Source organism: Cherax quadricarinatus, chromosome 25, assembly GCF_038502225.1.
Source record: "Cherax quadricarinatus isolate ZL_2023a chromosome 25, ASM3850222v1, whole genome shotgun sequence".
NCBI lineage: Eukaryota > Metazoa > Arthropoda > Malacostraca > Decapoda > Parastacidae > Cherax > Cherax quadricarinatus.
Window position 1 is genome coordinate 11681905 of NC_091316.1, and position 13416 is coordinate 11695320.

The following is a 13416-nucleotide window of genomic DNA, read 5'->3' on the forward strand; positions in this document are numbered from 1 at the left end:
GGGGGCTGTAAGAACCTTGCGTGTTTAGCGCTTACCCACGAAGAATACTAATAATTCACACGAGTCTTACTGAAGGGTAATGGATATTAAGTGTAGGGATGAAATAAGTGGGTAATTAACCACCTCGTAGCTGACGCACAGACACTGATGATTCAAGACAGTGTGAACGCGATAGGAAAGACGTTGCATCCCTCAGACAACTCAAGACCTGGTCGGCAACACAACACAGGTGGGCCAACTGTAAGCTGCATAAATACTACAGATTGCTTCTCTCCATCTTTAGCAGTTTAATTTGACGGGATTGAGTGCTTGATTGTTTCCTGGACACTATAACGACGTCTCCTCCTGTGTCCAAGATACCAGTAACAGTGAATCCTGTGCTCACCTCTGGTCTTGTGTTTACCTTTGTCCAGAATATTTATCATGGTGGTGGCTCTGTTCAACTGCGTTTGGGATTCTCGGGGAGAAGGAAAGTGCCCACTACGTTCATCATTCTTTGATCCTGTGTAAAGGATGAGACTTTTACTAGAAATAGTTGGGGAGAAAATAACGACTAAATCGCACGTAAAATAAAAATAAAAAGATGCTGGAAATTTGCTCATTGTGAAGAGTCGGTCTCTTTTTGAGGGAGTGAAGCAATGCTGGCTGATAGATAAATGAAGAAATATTCACAAAGATTAAGAGAAATGGCGAAAAAGAGAGAAAAGAAAAATAGGGTAGTCTCCCTATGACCAACAATGGTATGATGTCATGCCCTCTCGGTAGCATTTGATCCAACATTATATTTTTGACATTTTGTTTCGCGCTGAACGACGAAAATGTAAAGAAAAAAATAATTCTTAATTGTCGTTTTTGGTTTTTGTCATTCATTAGAAGCAGCTGAGAAGTCTTTCATTCACGTCTCAAAATAAATTTTTCTCAGGTTATGCACCTCAAGGAATGTTCCTTGATGCTGGTGAGGGGCTCTTGCTCTCGGGAATTGGATCTGTGCTCCAGTTCCCTGAATACCTTCCACATCCCCCCCCCCACAACAGGCGCTGTATAATCGTTCTGGTTTAGCGCTTCCTCATTGATTATAATAATTCCCAGGTTATGAAGTTCGGTAATGGCGGTAGCCAAAACATAACAGCAATGAATTTATTGGTAAATTCTGACTTGTAAATGATAAAGAAAAGCGGCTGCTTGGTAAAGCTGATGATGAATATAACCAAAAAGTGTTAATGAAATAATTTACGAAGCCGATAAGTTGAAGAATGAGACACTTGTGCAAGTGTCTCATTCTTCAAGAAGTGTTAATGAAGCGAAAATACTTGAGAAGTTTAAAAATAGTTTAGGCAAATGCAGGAGTGGAAAGTAGGCCTATTGTAACGCCCATTAATTTTTATATTCTCCTGTGTATCATATCACGTCTTTGTCAGATACATCGTCTGAATGTCCCCTTCCATAATATACAATATTATAAAGGGACTGTGGACATGCCCTGTACAGGTTAACAGAGGTAAAATTACCGAAGTGCTTTATCGAAGGCAAACTATATACAATTTTCTCAAGTTTTGGTTGCATAGGACTGATAGTTTCAGCAGCTGTGCTGTGGGACGCCGTGTGAGTGTGTGGGACGCCGTGTGAGTGCGCCTCGGGACACCACAACACCAACACTAATAAGAACTCTTACTTTGCAGAAATACAGTTCTGTAATGTTTAGAAATTATTTTGCTTGAATATGGAGGGAATACTTTTTAATTTATACACTTTTTTAAGTTTTGCTTTCGATAACTTAACAGTTTTCCCTTTATCTCAAAACTTTGCCTATCCGTACATGAGGAAATAGGAATGTGCACCACCTGGGTATCTTTATTTGAAGACATTTCGGGAACTATTGCTTTTTACAGTTCAATACGGAAATGATAGACGTAGAAGATGAGGTAACCAGAGCATCAGCCTAGAAGCTGGTGTTTAGTCCTGTGTATTATTTTCCATGACTGATGGACTGAATTGGAAAGTCCAGTGGTTGGGGAACCGTCTTCAAATTGATACACCCAAGTATTGAGCATGTATTTGATCCCATATCTTGTCGGTACTGTATACCATTACAATGATTATCTGTCTACAATCTCTATCTTTGCGCCTTCTGGGCTACCTGGATACCTGGAGGTTATTCCGGGGATCAACGCCCCCGCGGCCCGGTCCATGACCAGGCCTTCCGATGGAGCAGGGCCTGATCAACTAGGCTGTTACTGCTGGCCGCACGCAGTCCAACGTACGAGCCACAGCCCGGCTGATCCGGCACTGACTTTGGGTATCTGTCCAGCTCTCTCTTGAAGGCAGCCAGGGGTTTATTGGCAATTCCCCTAATGCTTGATGGGAGGCTGTTGAACAGTCTTGGGCCCCGGACACTTATGGTATTTTCCCTTAGTGTACCAATGGCGCCCCTACTTTTTAATGGGGGCATTTTGCATCGCCTGCCCAGTCTTTTACTTTCGTAGGGAGTGATTTCTGCGTGCAGATTTGGGACCATTCCTTCCAAGATTTTCCAAGTGTAGATTATGATATATCTCTCTCTCCTGCGTTCCAACGAGTACAAGTCAAATGCTTCCAAGCGTTCCCAGTAGTTAAGGTGCTTGACAGAACTTATACGTGCAGTAAAGGATCTCTGTACACTCTCTAGATCTGCGATTTCACCTGCTTTGAATGGAGATGTTAATGTACAGCAGTATTCCAGCCTAGAGAGAGCAAGTGATTTGAAAAGGATCATCATTGGCTTGGCATCTCTCGTTTTGAACGTTCTCATTATCCATCCTATAATTTTCTTTGCACGTGCGATCGTGGCACTGTTGTGATCCTTGAAAGTGAGATCCTCAGACATTACTACTCCCAGGTCCCTTACATTATTTTTCCGCTCTATTGTATGGCCAGAGTCTGTAGTATACTCTGTTCTAGTTATTATCTTCTCCAGTTTTCCATAACGGAGTAGTTGGAATTTGTCCTCATTGAACATCATATTGTTTACCGTTGCCCACTGGAAAACTTTGTTTATATCTTCTTGGAGGTTAACCGCGTCCTCAGCAGATGACAGCCTCATGCAGATCCTAGTATCATCCGCAAAGGATGATACTAGGTCGATTTTTTTCCACGTCTTTCTTTCAGAAACCTAAGTTTCAGTCATTCTGTTTACCATTCCCTTTGACACAGTCCATTTGATAATGATTTTCATACCAGTTTTCAGCACAATATAACACAAGAAAAAAAAAAAGCTGCCACTGACACTCAGAGCTGGACTTCCTCTCTGTTTGTTAATTGCGAATATTAAATTCTGAGTTTCATTTTGGTCACCATATTTACGAAAGAAGATTTATAGACTTGATGGTGCCCAGCTGAAAACTGTGAATGTTATACCCGGCTTCCCATCCCCCCCCACCCCCCACGCCCAAAAAAGTAAATCAGAAATCTCAGAGAACCGATAAATTTTCCACTTGTTGAAGAATGTAGAGATAGACAGTATAATAACCTATATGACATGTCAAGATATCTTATTAATGAAAATAACAGATATACTAAGCAGATTTCCTATATTTGCTAGTAACAGACGAGTGAACTGTAGATATAAATCCAGATGTACTCCTATTAACCCTTTTGGGGACTAGGTTCTTAGGCCTTTTGTGTATCCATATGCTCTTGCATTACCGTCCACAAGATGGATATGGGGCACACAGTAAACTAGCCAATTCGGTGACAAAATCTAAAACCTAATCGATGAATTTATTCTGCCTTGTAAGGCCAAGTACTTATAGTTTAATCTAGCATAATGCACAAGGGGAGTTGCAGTGTAACAAGTAAACAGCATTTGTGCAACGAATGTGTACCTTAAGTCTCAGTCTCTGTCTGTCTGTCTGTCTGTCTGTCTGTCTAGCCCATCCATGTAACAGCAACACTCCTACTGGGAAACACTTGTCCTGTTTCGTGACAAACCTTACCTAACCTAACTCATGATATCATTCACAGTGTACTTGCTAACTAGATATTTTGTCTGCATTCATGTATCAGTAATAACGGCGGACACATTAAACACGTTCTGCGAATAAAATTTTGCTATTGCTGCCCTTCTTTCATTTCCCCTTATTGTTCCAGACCTATGGGACGCACGCCATTAGTTTTTCGTCAATCAAAACGCGCACAATTTCTGTTACAGTACTAAAAAACTGCATACTGGACGAACCACCCACCACAAGAACGTTGTATAACAAGTTTAATAGATATTATTTTTGTTGTATTTAGGGGAAAGCGCTAACTCCGTAGGGGTCATACAACACCTAGGTATGGGAGATAATGAGGTTCGATCCAAGGATGGGAAGGCAAAGTCCAAATCCTTGAATCAAGAGCCCCCTCACTGGCATCAAGGGGCACGAGGGGTAGAATACAGAGAAATGAGTAAATTAAAACGTGCGCGATATTAGGGAACTTTTCTTGATAGTTTCACTCAGCAGGCTTACCAGGCCAATGTATCGCTCACCTGGAACTTTTTCAAACCCATATTTCGCTCACCATAAACGTCAATATTAAAGATGGATGAATAAAGCTCCTGGACAGCGAAACACTACATTAATAAAGGTCCTAGTGAGCAAAACGTCTAATAAAATCATCGCAAATGTAAACGTTTCATACACAGGAACATTATTACGGTGTTTTTCATCTTAGTCAACTTGGTTTTCCTCATCTAAACTTTTAGTTGATTTTTTTTTATACATTTTAATATAGCATGCGGAACCGCTAAACCGTAAGGGTCATTTAGAGTGCAAGGAATGGGAGTTAATACTGTTTGATTCAAGATATCTTAAATTCCTTGGATCAAAAGCCTTCAACAGACAGTGTTCAACCAATCATCAAAAATACCAATGCGCAACTGAAGATAAAATGTCTTGGGTGATATTTGTTTTTTTGATCAACGAGGAATGCAGAAGACAAAGAAAATGACAAAGGAAAAGAAGGCGAAGAAAAAGACGATGAAAAATATACAAGCAGGTGTATCTCCGTAATCCGTGTGCCTGGGTTAGTAGCCCCGGCGCAGGGGAGGTGTAGAGGCCGTAGGCAGATGCTCCGGCCTCACTCTCTAGACAGCGGTCGTGTAGGCAACTCCTCCTTCCTGGTCCATGGCTTTTGGTTGTCCCTTTCCCTCGTTGCCTGGTATACCCTCCGCCAACTGGGAGTTTACAGTATCCTGGTCGCCAACTACCACGCCAATCTGCAATAACGGTAGATTGTCCCATACCGGGCACCTCTACATACCCCCATTACAAATTGGTGACGGTGAGTGAGGAGGCCAGGTGGAGGGCAGAGTCAGGCCCAGCACATCGCTTTGCATCTTCTAAATCCACGAATTTACGAAGTCCAGGTCCCTACTAGCATGCTGCAAGGCGAAAGAGGCAGCTTTTCGTCCATATTCAACTCCAGAGAAGAAGACAAACAAGATGAAGACAAAGAAAAGGGTGGAGAGAAAAAATATAAACAAAAACATTAGACAAAGGTCGAGTCAGATGCAAGGACGAAGGAAAGGAAGAGACACACGAAGAAAGAGGCGTAGACAGATACAGAAAAAAGCGAGAAATATACTAAGAAAGACGAGGAAAAGAAAAATAGATGAAAAAAACAAACAGAAAATACTGAGAAAAGAGAGAAAGCAATGCGAAGAAAGTGAGACGAGCATAAAAATGAAGGCAAAAACGAAAATAGATAATACTTAAACAACAACATCACGCAATCTCTATTGGTCAACGAGGCGAGGTTATCGAGTTCCCTATGGCTGGCCGGGCCAGGAGATCAAGTGAGCCGCGCGACAGTGTTACAGATGATCACAGCGGGGAGCAGCAGAGGTTGACCAAGCCGTCGCCGCCGCCGCCGCAGCCGCCGTCGCCGCTGCAGCCGCAGCCGCGCCCAGCTAGGAGGACCACTAGCAGCAGCTCGAGTCGGTCTCTCTCTTCCGGTGCCTTACCCTTGTGACGTAAACCTTGGAGGAGGAGAAAAAAAACCCGCAGACGTACCGGATCTCCAGGTTGTGTACCTGGCGGTCACCTACGAGAGGCGGGTCACCGAGGTGGCTGACCCGCCTCGTCCCGCTCACACACCTGAAGCGGTTTTCGTAGAGTTCATTCATGTTTTCAGAAGAGTTACTGCTTACATTAATGAAGGGATGTCAAGAGGCCCTCAGCAAGCTTTTATTTTAACGACGTTTACCTTTAGTTAAGTGCTTGATCAAGCTTGTACAAAGCTCTACTTAAGAGTTAAACTGTCACAATAGTGGCTTACTCTGCACCTGGGCCTTCCCGTCAGAGTTCATTCATGCTTTGTGTCGTAGCTAAGCTCCCCGTGGCTAGTTTCGTACCTTTGCAGTCGCACCGGAGGGAGGGAGTGGTTTATTTTTTACCTACATCGGAACAGATGTACAAAATGTGTAAGAGGGAAGAGAGACAGAGAAAAAGAAAGAAAAAGACAAAGAAAGAGCGAGCGTTTTTATCAGTTGTCAATAGACACGCGGTCTGTGTTTTCAACGCGCTCGCGCGCATGTATGTATATGTATTTGCATTTGTAGTTATATTAGTGCACGTCACCATCGGCGCCTTGGGTGAGCGTGGGCTGGTGTCATTGAGAAGTACACAGTGATACTCGCTCACCTCAGGCGACCACTCGACTCCACCATGAGAACACACCACCCTGAAAACTCCCAGGAAAGTATAGCAATCGGAACGATACCTTCAAAGGGCCTGGTAGACTATTACCTGGAATAAGGTTATATCCACAACGACGATCTTGACCCCCGTAAAGGGTTGGTTGGGGTTGAGAGGAATGAGGGGGTTGATATGGCGGAGGTAGTGAACTTGGGTATACCTCTGATGAGTTTGGAGTCTTTCTACTCCCGTCGGGGTAAGGCAGCTGCAGCTCCTGGGATCACGAATGTGTCATCAGCATCAAGGAAATTCCCTTCATAGGATTAATAAAATATATATCAGCGTATATACACAGATGTATATCTATATGCGTAAATACACAGGAGTATATCTCGCAGCATATATACGCTGATTTATATATGTATATATACATCTAAACATATTTTTATTAAAAACATAACATCTCTAGATGTATATACCTAAAGATGTATATCACCATATACACAGGTGTGGGTCTCACAGTATACATAGAGACTGCCCAGGAATGCCTTAAATGTGTGCTTATTACTATTTATTGTATTCATTTAGAAGCGGCTACTTAATCACTCATATTTAGCACCTGTATAGCTTCTTAAAGCCAGTTCCTGATCAGCCGAGCTGTGGTTCGTTTGTTTGACTGTGTGGCCAGTACTAACAGCCTGGTTGATCACATTTTGATCCACAGAGGGGCCTGGTTATGGACTGGGCCTTTGGAGCACTGACCCTCGGAAGACTCTCCAGGCAGACTATGTAAACTAATACGGCAACGGTAGATTAATCACGGATACTCTAATGGTGCGCCAACGGTAGCTTAATTACTGATACTGTAATGGTGCACCAACGGTAGCTTAATTACTGATGTTCTAATGGTACGTCAACAGTAGCTTAATTACTGATACTTTGTAATGGTGCGCCAACGGTAGCTTAATCATTAATATTCTAATGGTACGTCAACAGTAGCTTAATTACTGATACTGTAATGGTGCACAACGGTAGCTTAATTACTGATGCTCTGTAATGGTGCACCAACGGCAGCTTAATTGCTGATATTCTAATGGTACGTCAACAGTAGCTTAATTACTGATACTGTAATGGTGCACAACGGTAGCTTAATTACTGATACTCTGTAATGGTGCACCAACGGCAGCTTAATTGCTGATATTCTAATGGTACGTAAACAGTAGCTTAATTACTGATACTCTGTAATGGTGCACCAACGGTAGCTTAATCACTGAACGGGTCATCAAATATGAAAAAGGCGCGTTAGGAAACTAGTCATGTTCCTAAACGGACTAACCACCACACTTACCCCATCATTAAGCCTACGCTGTCGTCTCGCTTTCAGTCGAAAAAATTCAGACTGTCTGAACGTCGAAACCTGCTCCGTTCATGGCGAGATCTGGCGTGGCGAGGTGAAGGGAAAGGCCACGTACTAGAGCCTAACATGGTGAGCTCGTGTCATACTCGGTGACCCATAAACACCGCATAATGAGAACACGGGTTTGGAGCTTCGACCCACTGTTGAGGTGTACACAGACACGCCCCTCTGCTAGGTGCTACACCCAGTGCCCAGTCAAATTAACCCACGTTAATGAACCAAGCTTTGTTTGTATTATATATTTTACAAGCTGAGAACAGCTAAATATATCCAGTAACATTAACCTTCTCAATGCATATGAAAGTTTAAACACAAACTCACATGCACGATTGCCAGTTGCATAATTTACAATAACTCAGTAGACTGCAATATTTACAGACACAAGCCATAAAAATAATCAGAAATTATATCTCGTAACATTTTCGATAATTCTAATATGAAGTTCATTTCTCTAAATCAGATAAAATTATTTAAAATGCTAAATAAGAAGTCAGTAAATTAGAATGATTAGGCGAAAGATTTTTCTGTAAATGTAGCCAGCTCTTCCACTCTGAAAAACCTGCTGTTAATAATTAAAATTTAGAGAGTTTGACTGATGGTCTCGCAAAACATAAGATGAAACGACCTTAGAGCAAAGCATTTTTTTTTCCCTTCAACAAGCTATATCGAAATAAGAATTATTTATGATGGGGGATTACATATCAGGTAAGATTTCAAAACATGTTGCTAAGCGGCGCTAATTTTACAAGTGGAGAGGGGGGGGGGAACAGCAATGGCTGAGAGGAACTTTACCGAGACGTTTCACTGGGTAATTAACTGTTCTGATTTTTAACCGCCTGTGGACTGTCCCAAGAAGCTTTATCCACGGGCGAAATGTTTCAAAGTACCTCTTTGCAAGTGTTTTTTTCTTCCTCCAAAAAATATAGGAAGTGTATTTTACGTCTATTTCGGCAAGTAGAGTTTGCACTATGAAATCATTCTATTTACATTTCAGTCTCATTGCTTTACGCAAAGCGGGGAAAACATACAATGTGCTACAATGTAAACTATTCAATATTTGCATAACATTTCCATTGTTGCACGTTGGCTGTAACGACAACTAAGAGGTTGGAAGACGATGATATAATTTAAGTCTACATCAGAGTTACATTCCCGGAGCTTGTAACATAAATATTCATGAAGAGAAAATTATTAGACAATATTAACTCTTCGTGGTTGTGTCGAGAAGGGTCTTAACTCAGCGCTGAGGTCTTTATTGCACGGATATATCACTTTAATGGAGAGTCTTTACCTCTATGCTAATTATCTTACCGGGAATTAATGTCGACTTAGTAGTGAGTCTCCCCAAGTAGGTCTATGGTGGTCCTCATGTCGGGCAGCATCTTAACTCTTCGCTGTGGTTCGATTGGACAATACTGATTTAAGGATTTTTTTTTTTTATTTTGGAGACAAAATGACTAGTGACCCAGGGGTGGGGAACCTGTGACCTTAAGGCCACAAGCAGCCTTCAAGGGTATTAAGTGCGTCCTTCTGAATGAATGAGAATTATGCATAAGTAGGCCTTCTGCAGTGTTCCTCCATTCTTATGTTCTTAATTCATGAGGGGTAACGTATTTTCAATAAAAAACAAAAGGCAGCACTTATTACCCTAGAAGGTTGCATGCGGCCTTAAGGTTCCCCACCCCTGCCGTCACTAACCTATCAAACAATGGGTGGTGTTAGAACCCATGGCGAGTGAGTCATAATTTATGTTGAAAAAGGTATAAAATGTCGACAACTTGATGATTAAGACAAGTGCAACAGATAGGTATCTATTGTTGAAAAGTTTTGCCTACACCGTAGGTTTCTTCAGATGTAGATGCAGCAGGTGTAGGAGTGTAATGAAGATGTAGTCAGTCTATCAACCTTGGAGGAAAAGTATACGAGGTGGTCAGTCCCTCAGCCTCCCTGATGCTGCTCTATTGTCGGTCATCCTAATATTCCCTACGTCAAAATTCGTAATTAACGCCGGCAAGTGCGGGAGACACGAGTATGTGATTGACAAGGTATTTATAGAAGATATATTTCACCCACCGGTGGGGGAAAGAAACGCAGCCCCTGAGTCTCTTTCCCCCACCCCTCAAAATCCCCTACCCATCAAAATCCCCCACCCATCAAAATCCCCCCCCCCCCATTTCACGTAAAACGGTTAAATATTAATCCGAAATTTCTAGGACATTTGAAGGAATCTTGATCCAACGAGTCAATTTTATTTTCAATCGTGAGAAGCGTTAAACCCGCAGGGATGGTTTGCCTCCCTGGGGGGACCGGGAAGCATTCAGATTCCATCCAAGGTAAGGATAATTCCAGTTCTTCCAACCGGAATCATCATCCTGTTCCTCAGATCAAACCTCATTGCCTCTGGTGCCCCACTGAAGCGCTCAAACTCTCGTGTTTGAAGGTTACCCATCAGACTATTGCTTAGATATGAGTGGTATAATGTGACAGGTTATTTGAAGCAATTTTCAGCCAGGTTATGTGGCCTCTGGCTCAGTCTGGCCATTAAAAATAATAGGGATGGAGAAAACCGGCATGGAGAAAACCGGCATGGAGAAAACCGGCATGGAGAAAACCGGCATGGAGAAAACCGGCATGGAGAAAACCGGCATGGAGAAAACCAGCATGGAGAAAATAATAGGGATGGAGAAAACGGGCATGGAGAAAACGGGCATGGAGAAAACCGGCATGGAGAAAACCGGCATGGAGAAAACCGGCATGGAGAAAACCGGCATGGAGAAAACCGGCATGGAGAAAACCGGCATGGAGAAAACCGGCATGGAGAAAACCGGCATGGAGAAAACCGGCATGGAGAAAACCGGCATGGAGAAAACCGGCATGGAGAAAACAATAACAGGCAAATAGACAAATGGAAAAAAAGGTCAAATATAGACAAAAAAACATTAGGTAAAAATAATGGCTAAATAAAAGCAAATGAATATATAAAGACAATTGACAATAACTTGAGAATAGGGAAGGGGTGCTGGGGAGGGGTGCTGGGGAAGGTTAAGGGAGAGAGGTGCAGGCGAGGGTTAAGGGGAGGGGGTTTGAAGGCATGAGGGAGATGGAGAAGGGAGTAGGGGAGAGGGGAGGAGGAGGAGGGAGATGGAAGAGGGTGTAAGGGGAGCGGGAGGGGGATAGAGGGGGAAGAAGAGTGGAGAAAGGAAGGAGGCAGAAAGAGGGAGAAGTGACGAGGGAGGGGGAGGTAAAGGGAAAAAGTGGGCGAGGGTTAGATGAGGGTGAGGAAAATGAGAGGAAGATAATGGGACGAGTTGAGGGGCAAACGGGGGAGGGAAATTTCGAGAACACCCTGACAGCCCGGAACGACCCTTGCGGCTTTAGCGCTTTCCGTCAAGTACCTTCAATTCTACCTCATTTTATCATTGTAATGTTTAATATTAACAACACTGAGGAGAGACGGAGGCGCTAAACTTGTAGCGGTCACACACAACCTTGGTGGGGGGGGGGGGGGTACGAGAAAATTCAGGTTAGATCCGAGGGGTAAACCTGGCTCAAATCCTTGGATCAAGAGCATCTCACCGGCGACAAGGAACCTCCCCTAACAGGGGATTACAGTATCTCTGACCGCTGGAGCTAGGGGTCGTTGCAGCCCTAACGACCCTTGTGTAGTTGATAAGCTTTAAACCCAATAAACCTAAACCAGATATATTATAAGCATAAACAGACAGGTATTTATCTCTCCCTGTATATCAACTCAGTTTATGTTAATCCCTAATTTAGTGAGTGAAGTATCTTGACTGGTGGTGAACAGGTGACACAACCTTGATGACCCTCGTGTAGTCCTGGATGACCTTTAAACCTAATAAACCAGTCGACCAACAAGTGAAAATTTTGATGCAAATGTTGACACAGAAGCAGTTGTGTTCTTAAGATAAAATTTTTTTTGAGACCATAAAGTAAGATTTGTGTTGATGTTGCACAGAAATTTTCGTCTATATTTTGCCCACTGCATATTTTTATATTATATATAAAGTCTTAAATAAGTAAACGCTAAATAAGTCTTTTACTTATTTAGCGTTTTGCATATTGTTTATCAGATCTACATCATTTTTCAATTTGCAGCTGTGGTGATCAATTTACTGTTATATAAATCATAATCACGAAACAAGTAAAGCTGTTCAAAGTATTTTTCACATTCCACAATCTATATTTATAATTGGTTCGGTATCATCTACAATGTTAAATTTACACGAAAGGGAAAATATCCGCAGCATTTAGGCCAAAAGAGATGCCGGGTTCTTAAGTCAGGGAAGCACCCTGCAGAGAGTCACTCGTCATACAGTAGAAACTTCTTCCCTCAAGGTATAAACCATTAAACACTAAAGAGTTAAGGTGACCCAGCGTCAAGAGGCACAGAAAACAAAAACGAGTTAGTTTTTCATAGTTAGCACAACTGCTATAAAAATACTCCCATTTCATTCTAAGCTAACGAAATAGTACACAAAACTGAACTTACTTCTTGATTTTCGGGTATGGTTTTCCTGGCACTGACCTGATTTAGCTCTTTATTTTGGAGGAAAAGCGTTAATATCCACACGATTTTCCTCACAACATAAGCACTGCTTAATCTTATTCTTACGTCTACACACACACTCATCACTGACATCACTCCGAAATGCGGAGAAAATAGCGAAATAAATACTCAGAGAGTCCCGTAACAACACACTCCTTCACCTCTACCATTAGACTGCACCACGAGTGAGTCAAATTGTCTCACTCGAGGAGCTCGTCAGGAAGTTCTGATGGTTGACTGATGAGGTTTGAAACCTATCGACTGCTCGAGGGTTATTAAGGTTGCATGTAACCTGTTCACTACCAGTCAATAGTACTTTAATTCCTAAAATAGGGATTAAAGTATATACAAGTATATACACTTAAAGATATACACCTCACTGAGTATACGAGTATATATTTTGCTGAAGTTCGGGGCTTCAGTCACTAATTAGGGAAAGAGGTATTAATAAGGAGGGGGGAGGCAGAGGGAAAAGAGGGAGTGACTGGAGGGGGGAGGAAAAATATTTGCCCTTATCTATGCATTTGCACAGCATTTAATAATTTTATTATTAATTATTCAGAAGCATTTAAACATTTATATAAATTATTGTATTATCTCTTCATTTTCTTCAGTTTACTTAAATTTTTTCTTCTCCCGATGACCGCGCAGTTGTAGTGTGTTGTCACTGCTCAGTTATTAGCATGTATGTGGTCACTGCTGTCACTCTTGTTGCATTGGTACAGTGATGTGCATTTTGTCACTGTTGTCACTATTGTTATATTTGTGCAGTG

General features: G+C 42.2%; 1 protein-coding gene across 2 annotated transcripts in view; it reads right to left on the reverse strand.

Moving 5' to 3' along the window:
• The window catches only part of LOC128684760 (O-glucosyltransferase rumi homolog), a 230364-nt gene extending 217482 nt beyond the window's left edge, over positions 1 to 12882 (reverse strand). The window contains exon 1 of one of the 2 annotated variants that reach the window (XM_070088643.1): positions 12623 to 12882. In XM_070088643.1, coding sequence (XP_069944744.1) covers positions 12623 to 12736 — 114 coding nt within the window. In that variant the 5' untranslated portion in view covers positions 12737 to 12882. The remainder of the gene's footprint in view (positions 1 to 12622) is intronic. The other variant, XM_070088642.1, reaches the window with a different exon arrangement.
• Between the last annotated feature and the right edge of the window lie 534 nt (positions 12883 to 13416).